Below are 25,368 nucleotides of genomic sequence, written 5' to 3' on the forward strand. Positions count from 1 at the left end.
ACACAGGCGAAGCTTCTAGCAGCTTCTCACAGAAGCCACCCCTGTAGCACCCCTGCTGCCAAAACCTTGCTACACAAACTCAATACACAATCAAGGAAGAATGTGGCAAGAAGCTGATGTGCCTACAAGAGACATATGAGCTTGGGTGGGACAAAACTAGTTGTTAGTGCAGTGCACAAACATCAGTTCAGGACTTTTGCCTTCTCTGTGGCTTTGTGATGGACTAACAGGAGCTTGGACAGATGCCTGCAACCCATCTTTCCTTTTTGAAGCTTTTGGGAAATAATTTTTCCCCTTAGTAATACCTCTTGATAGACCTGCAAGGAAATGATGGGTTTTGCAGTGAGAGGTGTCAGGCTTGTGGGTGACAGAACACTAAGAGATACTTGCAGTTTCAGGGGCAAAGGACCTGTGTTATAAAACCATACAGACCCCATTGACAGAGTGGCTGAATTTGCCTGGTTTGGTTGCTATTTATATTGCTTTCAAAGTAAAATGGGGAAGTGTATGGCAGCTGAAAAATGCATCCCTTTCAAAGTGTAGTGCTCTAGGGGAAGAAGGAAGAAAAGCATAGTACAGTATGGAAAACAGCATCACTTTCAGTGTGTCATAGTCATCATCACTAATCCTCTCCTTCTGAGTGATTTGTGTATGAAGGACCCAAGCCAAGCAGAACAATTCCTGCCTGGAATGGCAAGACACAGTGATGCTGGGATGCATTGTGGGCTGAACATACATTCTCTAGAGATGCACTCTTCGTCTTATGCACACTGGGCTTTGTGCTAGGTTGTTGTGGGGATTTTTTTCCTTGCTTCCCTCTTTAAAGTAGTAGAGCAATCAGAGCTGCCATTGAGTTATTTGGGCTTGGGACAGGACTGCGTGCAAGAACATGCCCAACCCAGGATAACTTACATTAGAAATACTCCACTTAGAAGCCCGTTGTCATTTTCTTGGCTTCCTCCTTTGTCTGTGCTCCTTTCAGGTTTGACCGTGCCAAGGTGACAAAACAAGAAATGCATGAAGGAGCATGCTTAGCCTCTGTGAAGTCCCGTTCGGCACACAGCCAGTGTCACTTATGGCAAATTAGTTGCATCTTTGGAACTGAAGTCTCGCTTCTAGATCTACTGGAGCGTGTGGTTATGCAAAGGCTGAATTTGCAGTCACAAGGATTCTGGTGTAATCTCACCGCCGCCAGTCTTTTCTCTAGGAAATGGTACCTCCATCCTCACGTAGAGTGTTTCATAAAAAAGATACAGCCCTGTTTTCTGAGCTACCTGCAGGATAAGACAGGGGTAGCAGTTACCAGAATGATAAGCAGTTTGTTGGCAGTGCCCCTGCATAAGAACATATGCATGTGGGAAGCGACATGCAGATGGTGTGCATTCTTCTAATGCTAATCATAAGCACTTTTAAGTTTACTGTCCTGGAAAAACATGTGCATTGCATAAGAATTACAGGTGGAGAGATGAGTACCCATGTGCGCATATATGTACATATAGTAATGTGCACACAGGTACTGTTTACAGATGTGTATAAACCCGTACATATGTCCTTAGTTGGTACCAATGCAAAGATCCACTGTTCAGATCTGTATCTGAGTAGGTAAATCCATATGCCTTCTTATACATGTATGTGCCATGTATGGATGTGTTTATGTAAATGCAAACATACATAGGCATATATTGGCAAACAAATATAGCATGCAAGTTGATTACATGTCCAGATATCAGCAACAAGTCCTACACTGAGTAATACATATGTGTCCTTGCTTCCAGGATATTTTTTTAAAGTTTTGTGACTATGTTAGCCATTTCCTCTTATTTCCCTCTTTTTTCCTTCAGTGGCAATATAACACACAGCCAAGCTTTCTTTGTATATTAGAAAAAGAATGGCTGACTGATTTCTATGTATTTTGTGATTTTTGATAGTGCTTGCTCTATGCAAGGAGAATAAAGCTGCCATAGGGGAGAAACATTTGGTTCTTTAATAGTGCCACATAGACGAAACAATCATCTCAATCATTCTGGTCAATGTGGTCTGGGTAATAACAAGAGCAAAGCTCCTTTCTCAACCCCCTCCTCCAAAGAAAGTGACTCCAGAAATGGAAGTTCACCGTATTCTGAGACTGTGTGCTCCTGCCACAGTAGCGTCTCAGTGCTCAATAAAGGTATGGAAAGGTTGTTGGGACTTGAACAACAAAAGTGGTTGGGCGGTCTAGTTAATCAGAAAGGATTAAAAGATTTAAGTGGAGAATTTTGGCCAAACAATAGCTAAGGCAGGTTTTGTTTTCTGCCTATTAGTCTTTGAACAACGTTAGCTCTATAGCCCTGCTTAAGATTGCTATAGATCTTTCCTAAGCAGTCAGATAGTACTGAGCAAAACAGGAAATGTAAGATAATATTGTAAATTAGGCTTGTATCAAATAAGTGTTCTTAGATGTGAGATCAGTTTCCCATATATGTAAAACCAAGCTCCACACAGAGGAGATGGGAATCCTGTGCCTGGATGCATTAAAATGGTATTGTAAGAAAAGTAAACAAACCAAGGGAAAAGTTTATTGCTATTTCATATTTATATTATTGAATTTCAAAGCTGAAGGGGTTAGTAGATTATTTACACTGATCTGTGTCACCAATACATTTCCTCCAGCTATTCCTTAGGCAGAAGGTAGTAATTTGGAAGAAGAGACATTCTTTCTGACCATCTATCGACTTGCTGTATGAATTGGCCAAGAATGTTCAGTTCCCGTTCTCTTTCTGTAAACTGGGGGCAGTGGCCCTTAATGGGGGAGTGGAAGATAATACAGTGGGTTAATGTCAAGACGCTAATATTCACAGAGTAACTTAAAATGTTCGGTATGAATTTCTTACGGAAAGTGTTTCTACAATGGAGAGATGTATTTTTTCCAGCTCCCTTTGGGGAAAAGCCTGCCCCCGCTTCTTTTTTTTTTTTTTTTTAAAGAAAGAAAAAATACATAGTGATGGGCTCACTCCAGAGACAAAACAGTATTGAGAGCTCTCAGTATTTTGCAGAATTAGGCCCAGTGTGCTGGGAACCAGCTAATCAGCTGCATCTTTTGTCTGGTGCTCAGTGCTGACTCCAGCCCTGACCTTCCTGCTTGCCAAAGAGCTCTCACCACTCCTGATTGCAGCACCCCCCCCTACTTTAAGAAGGAAGAGTAATCTGGTGCCATTTGAATGGGGTGCTTAGGCCCTCATCTTTCTCCCATTTCTGCTTCTCATTTCAGTGCTTCCACTGGAAAATGTCACCCTTTTTTTGGTTTTGTTTCTTTTTCCTTCCCATGCTTTCCTTAATGCTCTCTCACTGCGGCAGCAGCATCCTGGCTGTGCTGAGTGCTTCCCCCTCCCCTCTTATCCCCCAGGAGCAGCTGGACTTACACTCTATGTGCACAGCTTCCAGATCAAAGCCAGGGATGAAGGTGAAGTTTTACCAACAGCCCCGGTGGGCTCTGGCAGTGCCTCTTGCTTCTTTGCACTGTTATAATACTATTCCCCTAGAAACCTGTAAAGATGGTGGGGGCTAGTTTTGTCAGTAAGGGTGTCTCTGGAGGCCAGCTGAGACCGTATGAGCAGGTGAGGGGGAGCTGTCCCATTCCCATCCTCCCTTTATTGGTCGCAGACAGTGTTGTGCTGAGCACTAAAGCTGTGACTGGTGCAGCTGGGTGGCTTCTGAATAAATAGATGGACTAGACTTTTTGGCATTGTGGTAACTGGGACTCAGTCCCAAACAGAAGATATATATTTTAAAAAATATATATATATTTTTTCCCCCCCTTTTCCTTTTGTTAGTGCTGGATGCTGTAGAGTTACCAGAGGTCACAGCTGAGAGAGGTTTTAGATACGTGTATGAGAAAAGCGTAAAACAGCTTCTGATTCTTTTTCTAGCATCATGATGGGGTTATAAAATGACAGTATTTTTGTCTTGATGTCTCTTGGAAGCAGGAAATTAATTACATTCCCTGTGCCCTCCAGCAAATATTCAAGCAAATATTTAGCTCATCACCTCCCAGTTTTCACACAGTGTAATGCCCAGTGCATGAAAATGCTTGGGGAATCCAACCTGTGGAGCTTTGTTCCATGCCTTGAAATTTGAACAGAGGAGAGCAAAGAGATCCTGGAGAGATGCCTGTTTTGGCAGGGTTTTGCACAGGGCAATGAGACAGGTGTTTAAAAAAAAGGTTTAGAAACCCATAGTATTTCAGTCTGGATGTACAGACAGGTCCTCCTCTTCCCCAGTCCATCTAGGCCTGTGTAGGGTACCATGATACATAGTGTGAGCCATGAGATAGTGCCATCCTGCCCATGGCACTTCTTCAGCAGACCCAGAGTGTCTTTCCTCCCTTGCAGCAGGAGAGCCTAGCTGAAGGCATGCCTCTTACTTTGGCTGCCATTGCAGATGGAAGGAGATAGCCAGTGCCCCTGTGACCTTTGTGCTAAGGCTGATGGAGGGAGGCATGCGATGGGATGCAGCACCCCCAGCTGCTGTCATCCGCCTACAAACAGGGACACTATCCTGCTACAGTGACACTACTTTAAGTTTGTGGACTAAGTCTACACAATACTAGATCTACTAAATACTTCTTCTGTTGCTCCAATTGCACTGTTATTTGAGCAGCACTTGCTTTTAGCATGTGCTCTCCCATATGTAATGGTAAACGTTTTCACTTTGTTTATTGCTGGACAAGTGACAAAAACATAGAAAACGCCACTGCAGTTGGCACAATTTGCCTAGCACGTTGGAAGCCTAGGCAGTGAGACTAATGATTGACTGGCATACGGAGACTGAACTACCGTGTTGGACCTGCCAGGGATATTCTTGTGAAGCAGGCTTAAGGCATATTGGCTAGGGAAGCTAGATAGTGGGGAGAGAACACATACGTGTAAGTGAGCAATATCTATTCAGTGTTTTCACAGAAGCTTTTAAACACTGGTGTTCTCATTAAAAAACATTTTATCACTGAAATGAAAAGCTGAGTGAAATGAAGAGTTTCTGTCCCAAAAGAGGTTCCTCCAGCCCACATTTGTTTTCATTGCTGCTGATAAGATTTTTTCTTCAATGGAAATCCCTCAAAGCTTCAGAATTGAATTTATATGTTATATTCGGTTATTCCCTGAATCAAATTATTTCATATTAATTATTGAGCTAACCCCAAATATACCGGAGCCAATTTAACAAGACCTATATTTTCCTATCCAGTGCAGTTCCATGTGGTAGCTATCCTGTAGGGTCCTTGTGTCCCATTCTCCCAAAGGGTCCAGAGTATTTGCTCAAGCTGCTTTGTGGAGAACCAGTCATGTGTCCCTTCTGATGTCAAGTGGTCACTGACATTCCATTATGTGAAAGTATTTCCCTAGAGAGTGCAGACCAGAGGTAAAAATGGGAACCATTATTGAAAGTAAATGCAATGCCTGGAAAATGACAGAATCACAGAATGGTAGGGGTTGGAAGGGACCTCTGGAGACCATCTCGTCCAAACCCCCTGCTTGAGCAGGCACACCTAGAGCAGGGGGCACAGAAACACGTCCAGGTGGGTTTTGGATGTCTCCAGGGAAGGAGACTCCACAACCTCCCTGGGCAGCCTGTCCCACGGCTCTGGCACCCTCACAGTGAAGAAGTTTATTCTCATACTGAGGTGGGGCTTCCCATGTTCCAACTTGTGCCCATCGCCCCTTGTCCTGTCGTTGGGCACTATTGAAAAGAGCCTAGTCCCATCGTCCTGACACCCACCCTTTAGATATTTATAGCTATTGATGAAATCCCCCCTCAGTCTTCTCTTCTCCAGGCAGGACAAACCCAAGTCTCTCAGCCTTTCCTCATAAGGGAGATGCTCCAGCCCCCTGATCATCTTGGTAGCTCTCTGCTGGACTTGCTTGAGCTGTTCCCTGTCCTCCTTAAACCAGGGGGCCCAAAACTGGACACAGTACTCCAAATGTGGTCTCACCAGGGCAGAGTAGAGGAGGAGGATAACCTCTCTCGATCTGCTGACCATACTCCTTTTAATGCAGCCCAGGATACCATTGGCCTTCTTGGCCACAAGGGCACAGTGCTGGCTCAGGGTCAGCTTGTTGTCCACCAGCACTCCCAGGTCCTTCTCTGCAGAGCCACTTTCCAGTAGTTCAGCCCCCAGCCTGTGCTGGTGCCTGGGGTTGCTCCTCCCCAGGGGCAGGACCGTGCACTTGCTCCTGTTGAATTGCATTGGGTTCCCCTCGGCCCATCTCTCCAGCCTGTCCAGGTCTCGCTGGATGGCAGCACAGCCTTCTGGGGTATCAGCCACTCCTCCCAGCTTGGTAGCATCAGCGAAGTTGCTGAGGTTACACTCTGTGCCATCATCCAGGTCATTGATGAATATGTTGAACAGGACTGGACCCAGCACAGACCCCTGGGGAACACCACTAGTGACAGGCCTCCATCCAGACTCTGCCCCATTGATCACAACCCTCTGAGTTCTGTTGTTGAGCCAGTTCTCAATCCACCTCACTGTCCGCTCATCCAACCCACACTTCCTTAGCTTGCCTGTGAGGATGCAATGGGAGACAGTGTCGAATGCCTTACTGAAGTTGAGATAGACAACAGCCACTGCTCTCCCTTCGTCGACCCAGCCAGTCACACCATCACAGAAGCTATCAGGTTGGTCAAGCATGATCTCCCCTTGGTGAATCCATGTTGACTACTTCTGATAACCTTCTTGTCCCCTACATGCCTGGAGATGACCTCCAGGGTGAACTGCTCCATCACCTTTCCAGGGATGGAGGTGAGGCTGACTGGCCTATAGTTCCCCAGGTCCTCCTTCTTACCCTTTTTGAAGATGGGAGTGACATTTGCTGTCCTCCAGTCCTCGGGCACCTCTCCTGTCCTCCACGACCTTTCAAAGATGATGGAGAGCGGCTCAGCAAGAGCCACTTTTATGTTATGGTAAGTTCATACAAAAGCTTTTCTGTTAAGTTTGATGAAACTAAATGTGCCATTTTGGGTTGCAACAGCTTGAAGTGAAGCATTTAATTGTGTTAGAAAGCCATCCTGATGGAAGCATTCACCTAGCCATACCAAAAAAATGTATTTCCTGAGACAGGTCTTTTGTACTAGCACAACCTTAGGTGGATTTGAGATACAGTGAAATCACTAAGTAGAGTGTTATTTGTTAAGTCATTGTCTAGTACAGTTTTCAGTGTCTTGTGTAATAAGGTTCATGACTTAAATGATCAATGGGGACATCCTAAAATAATTCCTCTCTGACTTTCAGATGAAATCTTTAAGACACTTGACAGTAATTATTTCCTCACATACTCATCACTGAACCAAGCTAGACAGATTTAGCTTGTGCTAGCTAGACAAATTTGAGGTTTCAGGATGTATTTGGGAGGAGCAGAGCATTCTGAAACTTGTAAATGTCTATGTAAGCTCAATACAGAACTGAATGTAATTGAAGTCAACTACTGCATGCTGGTAAATAAGCTTCTGTGACAATGATGTCTTTTTTTTCTTCTTTTTTTTAACTCTCAAAAAGCTGTCAAACCTTCATTAGCTAGGAAGCTCGTTTGCAAACTTAAGCTCTTCAAATTTGAGAGGTATCAGAATTTTGTTAATATAAGGTTTATTCTTCCTTTCCATGCATTGAACACTAAGGAAGCCTTTAGCTACATAGTAATTTCCCCTTTTCCATGCCCCCCCACCACACAGAATCTTAGAAAATAAAACTGGAATGGACCGTGAGAGGATATTTAATCCTTTCTGCTTCCACTGTCCCAAGACAAAATCAACGACAACCATGTGAGTCTTGACAATTTGTTTAACCTGTAATTAAAGGTCTCCAATGATGGTTGCTCCTCAGGCAATCTCTCCCAGTGCTTCACTGTTCTTAAATTAAAAAAGCTTTTCCTAGCATCATTTCTAACATTTCCTTGCTGTAATTTTTGCCCATTATTTCTTGTCCTTTTCAGCATAAATACAAAGAACAGATTGTTCCTTTCTGCTTTGTAGCAGCCTTTTTATATTTGAACACTGTTATAATGTCTCCTTGCAGTTTTCTTTATGTTAAAAAGAAGGAATACTTTAAATCTTCTATTTTCTAGACCTCTGGTTATTCTCATTGCCCTCATCAGGACTCTTTCCAATAGTCCCACTCCCTTCTTGAAGTACAGTTCTCCAAACTGGACATGATATCCAGTAGGTTACAGCATTGTCTCCTTCTATGACTCCATACACTCCATGATTCCATTCAATCCATCCAATGAATGATTTCTGAGCATAGCTATTTAGTGTTTCTTTCTTCTGTCTTTTTTTTACCTCTGCACTATACAGGCTCAGTGTAGAACATAGAATTTCCTCATTATTGTGTACGCACAGATATTTGTAAAGTACTGACATGTCTTTTCTGTGCCCTTGTATCCAGAGGCGTGTCCAAGGTACAAGTTGCTTTTCAGGGCTAGCGTGAGGTATGTTTGTGTCTATGGCCTGTGGCACAAGTAAGGAGCATCAAAGCTCCTTGGCTTCCCTGTCCTGCAGCTTTTACTATTCTCTGTTACTAGGCCAAATGGAGGTTGAATAGAACATGAAGCAAGAGGGAAGTTCAAGTTTGTGCACCTGAATCCACAGTTAAATGCCTTAAACGCTTTGCCATGACACAACGGTGAACTCTGCTGCTGACAAATATCTGTTACTTTTTCACCTAAATATTAACAAGTATCAGCTAGTTTTTAGGAACAGACTGAAAAATCAAAGTCTAATTTCTCAGAGTATTTCTTTTAGCTTTAGCAGTAAAGATGAAATCTCTCCTTGTCTTCACATACAGCTTCTGGCACTTCTGCAAAACCAATTCCATGACCTCAGGCTGGCCACCATGATGTGAGAAATATACTTTTGAAAATGTTGAGGTTTAGGTGGCTTTTGCACCATTGCTTAGAAAAATCTGTGGAAAAGTGGTATTTTAAGAAATCCAGAAACTGTATCTTATTTCCAGTGATGCCTTTCTTCACTTATTCCAGAACTTGAAGTTTCTGTAGCAAGGAAAGTAGAGGACTTGACACTTCCACCACAAAAGAGTATTCAGCCTCAAATCAAAGACCATGCTACAACCAATTCTGTTTAATCTTACTGCTACCTATGCTGTGCTTTTTTGGTAGCTGAGGAAACAACTTTAGTCTTGGAGGCTAATATAGAATCCTTCAGTAGCGTTTCTCTTACAACTATAAAGGCTTTTCTCCCATCTATACAGTGTCACACCTTTTTTCACAAATAAATATACATAATTTCTCATGTTCCCATCATGTTTATCTCAGGATAAAATTGTGGAGTCTGCTATTCCCTTTGAAATCAAGATTTTCTTCAACAGTAGACCAAATGAATTAGCAGTGTATCCCAGCATGAAGGATGCAGAAATCCACCCGTGTGATAAAATTAATTCTGTCCTTACTGCTACCTGTTAAAAGGAAGGAATGCAAGAAGTAGGTCATTTCACAACCCTGCTTTTCTGTAGTTTGAATGCTGCAGTGCAACACCAATAATAAGTCAGGCTGCAGGGCACTTGATGTTTTAGTCGCTTAACAATATTCATAGCTAACTGAAGAAGCAGCAGGCTTAATATATGCAAAAACATATTGTACAGCTCTAGGCACATAGTAGAACTCAATAAATAGCTGTAAAGCAACCTCTTTTTCCCTAAAGTTTGGAATCTCTCTCATTCATATATTTGGTTGATCATAAGGCAAAAAATCTTAGGTCTTATTCCAAAAAGGCATAGATAGAAATGTTTGGTCTTTATCTTGGTATATTCCAAGGTGAAAGATAAGGCAGCAAGATGGACCTTGATCTGCCTTAATCTGTTCAAGCTTGCTCTGGGATAATCTGTGAATGATTCAGGTTGATGTTGACTCTGTAGTAACTGTGAACACACTCCGATGTCCTGAATTATCATGAGAAGCAGGGACTTCTTTTTTTGCTTAAAGGTAGTTGTGACCACAATAAAATACTGGATCCTCTGTCCTCGATATCTGTTAAGGAAATGTTCTCGCTAGGCCAGCTGAAGAAATTCCACTCTGTGTTTTTCAGCCCTTTTATACTGACACCTTGAATCCCTTTTCTTTCTTTTTCTTTATAACCTAATTCAGGGAGTGCTGCTCTGTATTTTCCTTTAAGTCTTCTGAAACTAAATCAATCTCTTTTCTCTTATGGAGTTTTCCACAAAACTTGAAGTTATTCAAAACCTATAATTGATTTGTAAGGTGGAAAAAATTTGTAAAGAATCTTGAAATAGTTTTGCCTTACTGTTCAAGCATTTTACTCATCATATTGCTATTTTTAGCTGGGTAAACACATGTTCTTTGTTAAAAATAATTCAGATGAAATGTAGGATTGCATTACTTTAGTCAACATAAGCAAAAATTGTATTTGAGACTTATTTATTTGGTTACTTATCAGCAATGTTCGCTGTATGGTTTTTCATGACAGGTAAATTAACTCCTTCAGTGTGGTGAACGTTGATTCTGTTTATTTATTACCTGAATACAGTTGTTATCCCAGTGAACCATCAATTATGTTTAGACCAGGTGTGCACAGTCCACATACAGTTCTTTAAGTAAGTATAGCAGCTTTAGTTACCCATTGCTGAAGCCTTGGATCACTGCATACATAGTCTGTCCCAAACACAAAGTAAAGTGCTGCTAGCTGGTCTGTTTGTTTCGACTTGCTGGTCAGGACAGGCTAGAAATACATAGTTCTGGTAAACCAGCTGATAAACTGTAATTTATTAAGCTGCAGGAACTTGTTAAGTGCAGGTACCTTTAAGGAAGTCTTAGAAAGGCTCTAGGCTGAATGTCTTGCAGTTAGCCCTTCTGAGAAGTGATATGGGCAGTTGGTGAAGGGGGGCAGCCTGAAAAAAGCAATTGGTGATACACAGGATGCAGTAGGTGGACAACTTGGCTGAACTTTAGAGGTGCTTTTCGTAGCTAGCTAAAGTTACTCAGCCTTCAGGTCATTGTTCTTTTTCATGATGGTCACCTTCTAATTTGCCAGGCTATCAACAGCCATTCCCCTTTGGAGCATGCCTGTGTCCAGCCTGCACCAAAACCCATCTTTTCTGCTGAATAGCACCAACTTGGAGAGGAATTTTTACATTGGCTACTGGCCAAGTCTAGCACATAATTTTTCCTCACTTTCGTTGCTCGCTCTCTATCTGCATCTTCACTTGATTGCAGCGAGCTGCTTTTCATCATTGTGAAAAGCCATCTGATTAAAGCTCTCATTAACCCATGAGTGAAGCTTCTTATAAGTTTAGCTGGAGAAATTCCTTGAATGCTTCAAAATTGCAAAGCTGCCATTTTTAAGAAGCCTCAAAACTAGATTGCCAATTTGTTTTAGCTCAGCTTAAAACAAACTCCTCTTTCTCAGCAGATTTAAAGGAAACTTAATTCACTGTATATCTTTTTATTCCTCAAAATGTCTCAGATGTCATGGAATTCTGCTGATTATCAGAGACTGTGTGGATCTGGACTATCGCATCCCTGACCAGCCATATATACTGGTCCAATTCATTAAACAAAGGCATTTAACAGTCAAAATATTTCTCTCTTAAAGTTTATTTAGAAGCAGCCCTCATGGAAAAAGAAAAAATACTTCTGGAGTATAAAATTATTTTAAGGTTGGAAACATGAAGTTTACTTTTCAAATGCTCTGTGTGTAGCTTTTGCTAGTCACTTTTTTTCCCCTTTATCTCTTCTACCTTCCTTCCCAGAATAACTGTAAAGTAGATGTGTACGTCTCTACCAGGAATCATCTCCTTGTCTCCCTCAGGCCTCTTGACCTTCTCTGATACACATATCAGACACGGGATGAACTCAAGCATGTCACTGTTTAAAAAGGCAAGATCGGCTTTCTTCAGAAAGCCATCTGATAAAAATGGAGAAATTTATGGGCGCTGCTTTCATTGCTTTGCTTACTTCTAAGTTGTTATGGAAGCTGTGTCCTGGAGTGGCACTAGAAGGCTACGTCCTAGTGAGGGACAGCTCTCTGAGTCAGTCACGGCCTGACTTGGAGTTAAAGAGGTGTAGGTTTCAATCAGTATTTTGGTACATACTGAAGAGCCCTCAAGTTAGTTCAGAGATTGCTGGTAAAATAAGACTACAAGGTAGGAAGTGTTAGGCAGATTATAGGTTCTGCTGCTGGTACACAGCTTCCTCAGTGAAACATGAAAATGGTTCTTCTCTGGGTTGTGGCAGGTGACTGTGAAACTAGTCTAGAAGCTCATATATTTAGAACTATAGAATCAGGGTTTTTGTCCTAGACTTTTTACTTGCCTTCCATTTTAATTGTAGGTTGCAAGGTAGGATCACAAACATATAAAAAAGCCTCACTGAAAGCACTGGCGGCAAGTCAGACAGAACTGACGCAATCATCTTCTCCTTTACCAGACAGTTTTAACATTTGGGAAGGATGTATTTCCTCTATCCTGGAAAACTGCACTGAAACATCTGTTGATTTCATTAAAACACAAAGATTCATAGGTTATGAGGCCAGAAAGAGCCATTATGATAATCTAGGCTGATTTGCTATATAATTAATTCCTGTCTCACTACGTGTTTTAGAGAAAACAAGATACTATTTCAATTTAAAGTTTGCCAGTAGCAGAGAACATACCATAACCTGTAGTAAATTATTTCAATAGCAAATTACCCTCATGTAAAAATAAGTAATAATATTTTAAAATGTTAATTTCTCTAACTTCAGTTTCTAGCCCCTGGATCCCATTATTCCTTTGTCACATGGATTGAAGAGCCCTCTATTGCCAAATTCCATTTTCTGCACAGGTACTCATAGATTGTAATCGACTCACCCTTTAACCTCTACCTATTAAACAGACTGAATTTGAATGTTCTTCACTATGGGATGCACATTCCAGTCATTTAATGATATTCCCTTTTTGCATTCTTGAACCTTTGGTTTAGCAATTAAACTGCAGATACCGGAAGCTGCCTTAGTGTTTCTCTGCCCAAGCCAGAGATGCTGTTGTCTCTCTGTTCCTGCTCAGGATTCACCTTGGTTTTACACCCAAGGATTATTTTTATCCTTTTGTTTATAGCACTGAAATTTCTGGAGTACCTGATTATACATCACATCTTGATGTCCAAATGTGGTTGTCAATGATGCCTCAAGTCAACTATGCGAACACTTGTACTTTTTCCTTAAGCACAGGTGCTTTTTAAATTTCCTAAACTAGGTTGTGGGTTTGGGTTTTTCAAAATAAAATAACGTAGAACAACAAACATTTGAATAATGGAGATTCAGATTGGGGTGGATCTGCTTCTTGGAAAAGATTGAGTTCAGAACTCTTGTATCTATTCAACACCCTTTCTTCTCTCTTCCCCAAGTGTTTCTTGGTCCTTTTGTTCAAACTTGCCCTCATGTCCTCCATTTGACTTTCTGGGTTCCAACTGGCTCCATGTAATTTTCTCTAGATCCTTTGGAAGTCTTCTGTCTCAATGATTCTCCAGCTGTGGTACTGGTATGACTAATGAAATACAAGGGAGTCTGCAGCAAACCCCAGATAAACCCAGAGGCAGACTTTCTGCATTTCCCCAGAAGAGATGGGAATTGTTACTCAAGTATCAAATACATGAAAAACCTCTCTGTGGCTCAGCTGAGAGTTGGAAACCGCTTACATGTATATGATCATATTCCTTCTACCAGCAACCTGCAGAGGTTGCTGAAAGCAGATCGCTGAGTCATAGCTAGATACAACCCAGCATCAGCCATCAATCGTATGCAGGGTATTGCACTACCTGTCTGCTCCTCTTATATCTGGACAGACTGGATCAAGGTACAGTTTAGAGGAGTGTTGGCTTGAGCAACTGTTAGTAGTATCCTATAAGGACAGTTCTCCTATGTTAGGATCGTTAAAGTCACAGTCCATTCAGGCCTGGCATTCTCTTGCCCACCAAAGCCACTCCATACGGGGCTGAAACCAAAAATGCAGCGTTGTGCCAAAGTCGTACCAGTTGGGGAGTCCCGTATGTATGTGCTGGCAGAAGAACTCTATTCACAGGAACCCGTTTCAAATTACCCTCTTTCCCAGGCTATCCCTGCAGTGGGACATGGAGTAGACTGTACACAACCTACTATATGCGGAGATTCATTAATAACATGAGAAAAGCCTTAGTGGGTCTGAAAAACAGTCAATGTAGTCAACCCAGGGTTCTGCCTCCAGTAGTGGCAGGTACAAGTGCTATTTAGGGAGAACGTGTGAGCATGGCTACTAGCAGTGGTACATTCCCCTTGCACTCCTACGGGATCCACTGCTATTGGATTAGGATTAGCAGAAGGTCCATCCCTTCCTTTTCCCTTTAATATCAGTTTGTGGGCTTGCTGTCCATTTATCTTTCTGGTTCTTTCTCAGCCTGCTGATGCTTTCTGCTTCCATGACCTCCTGTGGCAGCAAGTTCCAGAAGCTCACTACCCTCTGTGTAAATAAGTACTTCTGAAAATCCATTTTAAACTGATATCCTACAAGTTTCAGTGAGTGCCTCTAGTTCTGTTATTGTTGGATTTGGCAAAAAGCAGTCCTATGTTAACCTTCTCCATCTTCTGTAAACTTCAGTCATATTTTTTCTCAGTCCTCTCCAAATATGAGAGCCCTGGGCTTTTCAGCCTGTCCTCATAAAGCATCCTGCTCCATCCTCTTAACTGATCTATTTATTTCCTCTGTATCTTCAGCTCCTCTGTTTCCTTGAGATGCAGAGACAAGACTGCATGCAGTGCTCAAAACTAGTTTGTGGAAAGCACTGGACATGCTGCACACACAAAGTATGTGCAGAAGTCCTGGGCAGTCCAGGTGGCTGCATGTGCATGGAATACATCTCACGCTTCTTAAGTGTGCCTTTCCTGGATACAAAGGTAGCTGAAGCTTGTCTCTGCTGTCTGGCTGAGGTGCACCTTGTTGTCTGGCAAGAGGGGGAGGCTGTAATGCACAGCCTTGCTGAGTCACTGGGAGGAGGTGAAGGGTCTGCCTAGCAAGAGCATTTGACATGGTTAATCCTACAAACTACATACTAGAGTCCCACAAATTGAAAATATATTTTATTCTTGTTGCAGATATTTTCATAGACTTGATGATTTTGAAGTCCGTGCGAGGGTGGAGCGCTTTTTTGGGAATTGCAGCAAAACAAGCTACTGGGGGTCAATACTGTCCTCTGCTGGGGGGAACTACAGCTTTGTGCCATGACTACGAATAGGAATTAGCTGGCTGCTTCTTTCACTCTGATGTAGGGTGTTTTGCCTTTGCAACAGGAAAATTTGATGCTGTGCTGGGGAAATTCTCCTTTAATGCTTAGTGAAAGCTGGAAATTCTTTGCTTGCTACAAATGTGTTGAATTATGATTTCATTTCTTTTTCATCCTGAGGTCATCTACTTTAGAAGCTTATCCCTCATTCTCTCCCTTGTTTGCCTTTTAATATTTACTGCATGCTCATTTCTCTGACTTTCCCATCCTATTTGTACAATTAACAATGCATATCTCCTTTCCCTTCTCTTTTCATAGCAAATTGCTGGCAAGTCATCCTGCTAGCATTTTGAAAGCAGAAATCAAATGTGTGTATGTATATGCTATATGTAATAGACATAAAGTATTTGAAAATAATAACTTCTTAGAAGAAATCAAAACTATGCTAGTTGCAGAAATGCTTTTGCTTGCTGAATGTGCCAGCTCTGGGTTTAGGAAGCACGGAAGGTGGTGGAGAGGAAGTACAGTTTACAAATATTTCAGTTTTGTGCCTTCTTCAGTCCCTGCCTCTGTGAGAATGGCATTGGGGCAGAGAGGAGTCCTTTCTGCAAGGATTTTTGAATCAAAAAAATGAAGAATTTGCAAGCAAATTCTGTAGCTGTGAAAAAGTGAAGGATGGGAAGTCTGGGCTCCTGAGCAAGCCAGGCATGCTCAGGAGTGCTTGCATGTCTGGGACTCATCTCTTGGCTATTTTCCATCTGTGTAGCAACACAGAGTCCAGATTACTGGTCCTTACCCAGAGAGAGTAAGAGTCCAGGCACTGAATATGTACAGGATTTTATGTGTTAACACAGAGAGCATACATTTCTTGAAGCCAGAGTAAGCTATGCAGATATCTCCACAGCAAGTTTGTGCCTGTAGTGATCTAAGATTTCTTGGTCAGAGAAATTTTAAGTCTTTGTTTCTTTTTTCTTGTAGCTCTTTAGGAGCCACAGGGCAATCACCAACAGTTCACAGCAACTTGCTTAAATTTTTTTTGCATCTCTCTCCTAGTAGTTAAGTGGGCTTATAGGAATAATAAAGAAATGACAGTGGTAGTACAGAGTTCCCTGCTGTGGCTAGCAGAGATGGACGTGGAGGTTACACTTTGTTACGTTTTTTGTATGGGATTTATGCAAATATAACAGCATGATACCAGACACACACTGTATTTTATGTACGAAAGCTTTTACAGCAGAGTGGGCCTGTGGTAGAGTTAATTGTTCTCACTGTCCTTCAGTTAAATGTTCTCTTCTGCTTGCTTATCTGATCTGTAGTCATCGCAAAGTACCCGTTGCAGTCATTCCTATACACACTGCTGGTTGTGCTCTCTCTCTCTGTCATCATGTCAGACTCTTGCATTGGCTCCTTTCTGCTCCCCACTGCCTTTTGGGAGAAGTTTATCTCCCATGGCTGAAAGTAATTGGGGTATTTGTACTGTATACAGGATTGATGTATGATATTTTCCCTTGTGTCTGGCAGGTTGTTTATAAGAATAATGACATTCGTCTGGAGCTGTCTCGCTTGGCACGGATTGGTGATACTAAGATGAAGATCTACGGGGAAGTGAAATTCGTATGCGAGAATGTGGCTACGCTGGATCCCATCAGCTTTGAGACACCTGAGGCCTATATTAGTCTGCCTAAATGGAATACCAAAAGGATGGGTTCCATCTCATTTGATTTCCGAACCACTGAACCCAATGGACTGATCCTTTTCACCCATGGCAAGCCTCAGGAGAGGAAAGATGCCAGGAGCCAGAAAAATACAAAGGTAGACTTCTTTGCAGTTGAGCTTCTAGATGGGAACCTCTACTTGCTGCTGGACATGGGCTCTGGGACCATTAAAGTCAAGGCCACCCAGAAGAAAGCCAATGATGGGGAGTGGTATCATGTGGATATTCAAAGAGATGGAAGATCAGGTAGAGTGACGACTTTTTCTTAAATAGATTAATCTTTCAGATCCAACCCTAGGGCTGTATATTAATTCTCAGAACCTTCAAAACCTCTTAGTTATGAGTCGCCTTCTTACAAAAACTCTGTGTTACTCCAGTGATGTTTATCCAGCAAAGCAAAGATGCAGATGGCTAGGTTTTCATTAAATGTTTAGTGTGAACTTCAGATAGCGCATCACAGAGGCAATCTATTAATATTTTATTCACAATCTCCAGATATTCTGGAATTATCTTTGCAGTTACATACATAATTATAGTGATGACTTCTTTGCAGGCCACGGTAATGTTTAATTATTATTTAGTTCTTGGTTTGAGAAATTCTCACTGATCTACTTCGGGTTTCTGTTCAAAATGAAACTTAGTAGAAATGAAATGAAAGCTTATTGCTGTGACCTAGTATTACCATCTTCTCCTGGACCTTGTTTTCTTTAAAGAGCAGGGGTTTGGGATCTTGTAATGAGGTAAATAAAAGTAATAGGCACAATCAATGACAAATTATGGCAAAAAATCAATATTTTCATCCTATTCCGTTTCCTTTATTATCTGGTAGTTTTCAGTTAGGTTTTACTCTCTCTTGGATGCCAAATTCTAGTCTTAATATCTGAGTCAGCATTCAGTGGATGTTCCTTTTTTTCCTCGCAGCTTCTCATTTTCAAAAATGTGGGTTAGGTTATTTCTAATAATATACCTACCATGCAATTACTTGTATTTTGTTTGTTTCTAGTCCTGGATATCAAGCTAACATACTCATGATATACTCTGAAATTGTGTGAGGAGGCAAAATGATCAAATACTGTAAATTCATCTTGAGAATATGTGAACAATTGAACTGGAATTCTTGGGATCGCAAAGCCTGGCTGTATATCCCTTCAAAGGGAATTTTGCTTACATTTGCAAGGGGATTTGGGATTTGTCTGGTGATCTCCAGGTGATAGCTTTAGGTCCCTAATTTTATGTTTCCAGTTGCTGAATGCTATCATCAGAGAGAACGCAGTGCTAGAATTTGCTTCCCTTGAGTTTTGAAAAGAGCTGACTTTTAAATATCATGCAAAGCCTAACTGTTTGAACAGGTCTTTGCCTGAAGCTAGTTTTTTCTTTGATGATGTGAGGACTTTCTTTGTATTTGGCATTGTGCTTTACTAGGACTTAATATGTGTGGTTATATGTTGCTATCTCCTAAAGACATCGATAGGAACATTTTATAAAGGAAGCCATAAATAAATAAATGGAGCTTTGATTTCTTTAGAATTGCTAAAATTTAATTAACTTCCAAGGATAAACTCAATTAGTTGCATTCAATACTGCCTTCAGTTCTGCTTGCTCACTTGTGGACTGTCTGGTCCTTGGAGAGACAGCTGCAGAAGGAGAAGAAACAGAAATGACACGAAGTTCTCTGCTAAGAAAGTTTGTAAAAACCTAGGAAGAGGGACACATGTTCATTTGGACTGGGAGGGTGTGACAGATGGCAATGCTACTTGGTAGATGAGACTGACTTGTTTGTCGTTTGTCAGGGAGGTTTGTGATGTTCTGGACACTGATTAGAGGTTACATACTTTGAATTAAAGGCATTTTGCTCAACAAGAATGAACACATTTGTATGTTCGTGTCTTTTTTTTTTTTCCTAAATTGCATTTTACGCTGACAATGAGTACTAGGTTAATGGTCCTAGTGACAGATGTCTTGTCTCCCCAGAAGACTAAGATACTGGCATGGATTTCTTCACACCATACCTTTAGGCAAGCGTCAATCACTGTTATCCAATGGTACTTTTGATAGGTGTAAGAAGGAAGATCAGGATCTCTTCTTGTTTAGTCCTTGGTTTTTCTCCCACATGTGGACTTGAGAAAGGTTACCCCTTGGAAATTTTTTTTAAGACATGGATGCCTGTCATCTAGAAACTGGACTGAAATAATGAACTTACTTTATGTAGGGTACAAACCAGCTATTTGGGTTTAACGAGCTAGTGACCTAGAGATTCTGATTCTCATTACTAAAGCAGCCAGGCCTTTATTAGGCGTCATCTCTCCCCTTCTTCTTCCCATTTCTGTAACAGTCGAAAACTTCAGGCTCTGGTGAACTTAGTAAAATGGCCTAAAAATCCAAATATTCACTACTGCAATATACTAAGGCAGGAGTGCAAATGCTGGGGCAGAATGGCAGTTGTGCTCAGATAAACTCCGGCACCTCTAGTCCCCTTAGGCTTTGTGTATGCTTTGGTCTGTGTTGGCTGCCAGAGCCAACAAAAGCTGGTTTTTTTTTTTCTCTACTCTGGCAGAAGCTGACAGTGTGAACGTGGACATGGACACCTAGTGCCCTGTAACCTTTCTGACTTTGGGGAAAGCTCCTACAGCGTCCACAAAACCTGTCACAGTTTCTAGCTGGGGAACACTGAGCATGCTACACAAGACTGTTTTCAGCTGGTCATTGGCTGCAAAACATACATGTTGTCCCACCCACTCAGACACTAAAATTCTTACTGGAAGGTTTGGTCTACTGCTGCATCAGTGCACTGCTTTGTATACCAGCTCTGCCCTCAGCAACTGGGGTCTGTTGGTCTGTTTGTTCTTTAGCCCTGCATGAAGCGCCTAAGGGACTGGAAAGGAGGTGCTTACATGCTTCTGATTTCTCAAGATGGTTCTGATTTCTCAAGATGGAATTTGACATACCTAAATGGCATCGCCAACATGGGATTGGGTGGGAAAGGAAAAAAAGATGTCAGCTCCTGTGTCTGCTCCCTCCTGGGGCCAATTCAGAATTTCTCCGTCTCAGCAGCTTGGTCTTGAAAGTGCTGTGCATCCAACCTAGTACCATCTCCTTACACAAATAGTTGCAGGGTTCAAAACACTGGCAGAAAGTTTAGGCTGCTGTCTAGCCTATTTTCTTTCATCATCTTACACTCTTTCTCCAGGTTTTACACTTCTCCTTGGTATCCAGTATTTCTCCTCTTTTGGGGGGTTTCTTTATGCTTGTGGCTTTTGCAGGTGGTTGTTTTCTCCATAGCAGCAGCTGTCTGGAGCTCAGCCCTGCAGTGTTTTGGTTTGTTCTAGTCTTTTGAGTAATAGGTACTCCACATGCTGCTTTTGAGGAGTAACAGTGGAGATTCTGGAAGGGGGGCTGTGATCCTGTGGCTCCATGACACACTGCCTTTAAGTCTGTAGGTGTATTGTCAAATCTTCTTTTTTCTTACTTTGTAAAAGGGAAAATGTCTGTGGTGCTGCAGCTTGTTTTTACAAAATGATTCATCAAATAACCCTGGTTCTCTTTGAGCCTTTAATTTGTAACGCCTCTGTTGCTTCTGGCACTCTGCTGCCTCTGACATTATTCCTAAATTATGTCTGAACATCACACACATGAAATACCTTGTGTCTGTGTCATACGTGCTGTTCTCCAAGACGACGCCTATTACAACTGAAGAAAAAGCATGTGTACACAACTGTACTTTCTCACAAAGACACAAAATAGAGCTAACTCTATTATCTAAATTCTCCCACCTTATTGTAGGGGTGTATGATAAAAATGCAATGATGTGGAATTAATCTTAAAGCTTGGATAGTTGTCTCTGAGGACAAATTACCTTAATGATAAGGCAATTGGATGTGATGATTGATACCTAGGGAGAGTGAACCACTGATTTTTAACTGAGCATCTCATGGGCAGATGTCCCTATCACAAAAGCTGCTGAACGCTCTTCTGAAGAGTACGCTGCTCTGGGATGTGAGACTTGCGTTATGTTCCCTGTTTTAATTTGGATGCACTGTCTGACCTTAAATAAGTCACTTCTCTGCACCTGTTGCAAGTGTTCATATTATATTTCTGTATTATATGTTCTGATTATTTTATGTGCTGGGAAAATTTCTTAAAATATGTATGAACGGCCTCAGTGCAGTATGCCCACATCTTGCTTGAAGCACATGGAATCTACTACAGTTTTAATAATAACTGTTCTTCAGAGAAAACCTTTATCTTTCTCTACCTCAATTTTCTTGATTGTAAAATGGAAGTTAGAATAATTAACTTTCTTTGTAAAACCATAAGGTAATTTATTTTGGAACAAATTTCTGGAGATTTCTAGTCCAAATTCTACTGAAATCTAGGCTTTCTTCAGGGTTGTGTCCAGTTGTGTTTTGAATATCCTCAGGATAGTGATTGCAAAACCACTCTGAGGTTTCTGTTCCCATGTTTGACTATTCTCACAGTGAAAAATGTTACTTTCTAATGTATTTGGTTTGTGTGGCAAGATTTTGCTAGTGGGGGAGCTACAGGGGTGGCTTCTGTGAGAAGCTGCTAGAAGCTTTGCCTGTGTCTGACAGAGCCAGTGCCAGCCGGCTCCTAGGTGGACCTGCCGCTGGCCAAGGCTGAGCCCATCAGCAACAGTGGTAGCGCCTCTGGGATAACACATTTAAGAAGGGGGAAAAGTTGCTGTGCAACAGCAACAGCAGCCAGAGAGAGGAGTGAGAATATGTGAGAGAAGCAGCCCTGCAGACACCAAGGGCAGCGAAGAAGGAGGGGGAAGACAGGCTTCAGGCACGAGAGCAGAGATTCCCCTGCAGCCCATGGTGAAGACCATGGTGAGGCAGGCTGTCCCCCTGCAGCCCATGGAGGTCCACAGTCAAGCAAATATCCTCCTGCAGCCTGTGGAGAACCCGATGCTGGAGCAGGTGGATGCTCAAAGGAGGCTGTGACCCTGTGGGAAGCCCAGGATGGAGCAGGCTCCTGGCAGGAGCTGTGGCCCCATGGAGAGAGGAGCCCACGCTGGGGCAGGTTTGCTGGCAGGACTTGTGACCCTGGGGGGGACCCACGCTGGAGCAGTCTGTTCCTGAAGGGCTGCACCCCGTGGAAGGGACCCACGCTGGAGCAGTTCGTGAAGAACTGCAGCCTGTGGGAAGGACTCACTTTGGAGAAGTTCATGGAGGACTGTCTCCCATGGGAGGGACCCCATGAGCCTTTTGTTATATTTTTTCTCCCCTGTCCAGCTGAGGTGGGGAATGATAGCGTGGCTTTGGTGGGCACCTGCTGTCCAGCCAGGTTCAACTCATCCGTTCATCTATGGAGTTGGGGTTTCCCTTGCTGCAACCTGTGATCAGTTTCTCTTGTCACTGCACGTGCACACTGCTGACTCATGTTAAAAATGTTGTCCACCATACCCCCATGTCCTTTTCTGCAGAGTTGCTCCTTAGCCAGCTGGTCTCCGGCCTGTACTTACATGTGTGGTTTTTCTGCCCCAGGTGTAGGACTTTGTATTTACTATGTTGATTTACATCAAACATTTCTATCAGCCTTTTGCTCCACCTTGTAAAGGTTTCTCTGAATGGTAACCCTGTGTTTCCTCCAGTGCATCAACCGTTCTCCTCAATTTGACATTATGTGCAAACTTCATGAGGGTCTATTTAGTTTCATCATCTAGGTCCAGCTTTGGAGGTACCAATGAAGTGTTTTCTGTAAGAGCTATGTAGTGTGAATTAATATGCTTTTCCTCACGTATTATTCTCTCCAGCCCTGATACCATCAAACTCGTGTGTTCTCAGTAAGTCTTTGCTTTGCTGGATGAATGCCATTGAATAATGCTCAGTTTTTACTTGTTGTTATTTAGCCACTGTATTGTTATGCTTGTGACCTTATAATGCAAGTGGGGTACAGACACATGATGATCAGTCACTGCATGAAAGTACTTATGGTCTGTGGTTCAAGAGGAGAGGGAGATGTGTAGGGGAGACTGTCTCTGTTAGGAGTGCATTTGGGTAGGCAGGAGTCTTCACTCTCCTGCATTGAACCTTAAACCTCAGTTATTGGAAAAAAATCAACTACACTGAGGCTGTAAGTGAAAGTATTGATGTCTCCTTATTCTCCTCGTCTAGGTACTATATCAGTGAACAGCAGACGCACCCCATTCACCGCCAGTGGGGAGAGCGAGATCCTAGATCTGGAAGGCGACATGTACCTCGGTGGGCTGCCTGAGAACCGGGCAGGGCTCATCCTTCCCACAGAGCTCTGGACAGCAATGCTGAACTACGGCTACGTCGGCTGTATCCGAGACTTGTTCATCGATGGACGAAGCAAGAACATCCGGCAGCTGGCAGAGGCTCAGAATGCTGCAGGAGTCAAGTCCTCCTGCTCCCGCCTCAGCACCAAGCAGTGCGACAGCTACCCGTGTAAGAATAACGCAGTCTGCAAGGATGGCTGGAACCGCTTCATTTGTGACTGCACTGGCACCGGCTATTGGGGTAGAACATGTGAGCGAGGTGAGCTGCGTTTTCTGACCTCAGTTACACAGGACTGAAGGCATGCAGCAGAACTAGAACAAAATGAGTGTTTCCGTGAGACTTTCCTCTGCCCTTGTTGGTCTTCCCAATGCTAACTTCCAGTCACCACACTAGGAAAGCTTTCTTCTCTGATTGTTTCCTTCCAGTCTTTTCCACCTTCAGTTCATGAGCTTACCTTCTTCATCTGCCACTTCACTCCCTAAGCCTTCTGGAGACCTTGTCTTCAGGTTCCAGAGTTTCTTTGACTAAGCATGGTTTGTCTTCTAGGGCAGAAAATGCTGTTGCTTGTAAGAAGTCTCAGGCAAATTGCTGGAAACAGTATCAAGTGTGAACTTGGGTTATGAGGATTTTTTTTGCATGGAACAAATTATATATCCCAGTTCCGTCTAGTCTTCCTCTTTCTTGCATAGTAGGATTTCCTTGATGGCTGTTTCTGGGTAAAGCCAGCTAATGAAATAGTGTTCACAGCAGCACGTCTACAAGTTCACCTCTGATAAGGCAAATCTGTAGGAGATGGTGGGAGATTCTCTGCATCATTCTCACTGGTGATTTAAAGACATATGATTGGAGATATGAGGCACAAGTAATGCTGGTACAGGCAGGCAAAACGTGGGTGCTCTAGGCCACATGGAAAGGAATTTACTAATGTAAAATATCTGAGCTATATATTTCTCAAATACCAGGTAGTTCCATTAATTGTTGTTGTCATTATTGTGCTGGTGCTGCACTCAGAATGAGGTAGGTGAGTGGTTTTAAAAAAAAAAGATGGGGCTAAGATGACTTAGAAAAGAAAATGCTCCCTAAAGGGTGTTTTCTTATATTGAAACCAGTCTTTCTGTTAACATTTGGCCATTAGCATTGCATTCTGGCTGAACTGCACTTATGGTACACCCAAGAATTAACTGTAAACCATTAGCAGAGTCTTAGGGCTTTCAGCCCTTTCTTTCTATTACCTTAATGGCACCATGGCCTAATGGTTCTAGCATGTGTCTTAGAATTGGAAATTTGGATATCTTGGAGCTTCCGCCACAAACATTTGAGAAGCTCCTTTCCCACTCAGTGTACCCCCTTGGTCTTTATTTAGTATTAGGTGTGACCAGCTCTGTGATTCAGGATTTTCTGGCCTCTGTCTCATGTCCATCTCCTGGACCTGGCTCTCAGAAAAGAATCTGAAGCTAACCAGTAACATAAAGAGCAGGATTCACCTTATATACCTGTAGATATCTATGGTTTTGGATTTTACTCCTTTTATTATCAGTGACAAGAAGTCAGTGGGTTAAGGGCACGTAAGCATTTTAATTTAGGAAAAATGAATCTCAAGTGTGGCTTGAGATCCATAACTCAGCCATGCTCTGGCTGACATCAGTATGAATAAGAAAGGTATGTGTATGAATGCATGTCTACCCATGTGGGAACTTGTGGTCCTAACAAAATGTGTTAGAATCAATGCATAGTTAAGGTTAAGAAGACAATGATGTTGTAGTTCAGTGCAACATGAAAGATGTATGCAGAGGTCCTAATCCTGAGAAACTCATTTTGTCTATAACTAGAATCAACAGACCCCTTACTGGTTTAGGCCAAGTGTCAGGCAAAACATGGCTTTCATGCCTGAGGTTCCTTGGCAACATGAGAAGCAGCTCAGAGGGAATAAATAGACGGAATACATGAAAAAGGTTGGGCAGGTTGAAGCATATATGACTCCACAACATCTATTGTAGTGTTACATAGCAGCCTCATATTGCTGTGATACAACTACTTGATGTCAGGCGACTTCATTCGTGCACAGTGATTTTTGCCTCCAGGAACAAAAGTATTGCAGGGCAGGCCACCAATGATATTTTTCATTCTTATGGTCTGACACTCAAGGATCATTGCCAAGTGCTGACTT

The 25,368-nt window shown here is 42.3% G+C and overlaps 1 protein-coding gene across 1 annotated transcript in view; it reads left to right on the forward strand.

Moving 5' to 3' along the window:
• The window catches only part of NRXN3 (neurexin 3), a 1,044,813-nt gene that overhangs the window by 324,908 nt on the left and 694,537 nt on the right, over positions 1 to 25,368 (forward strand). Inside the window, exons 9-10 of the mRNA XM_075103635.1 lie at positions 16,749 to 17,187; positions 23,076 to 23,459. Coding sequence (XP_074959736.1) covers positions 16,749 to 17,187; positions 23,076 to 23,459 — 823 coding nt within the window. The remainder of the gene's footprint in view (positions 1 to 16,748; positions 17,188 to 23,075; positions 23,460 to 25,368) is intronic.

This window comes from Phalacrocorax aristotelis, chromosome 9 (genome assembly GCF_949628215.1).
Source record: "Phalacrocorax aristotelis chromosome 9, bGulAri2.1, whole genome shotgun sequence".
NCBI classification, from domain to species: domain Eukaryota; kingdom Metazoa; phylum Chordata; class Aves; order Suliformes; family Phalacrocoracidae; genus Phalacrocorax; species Phalacrocorax aristotelis.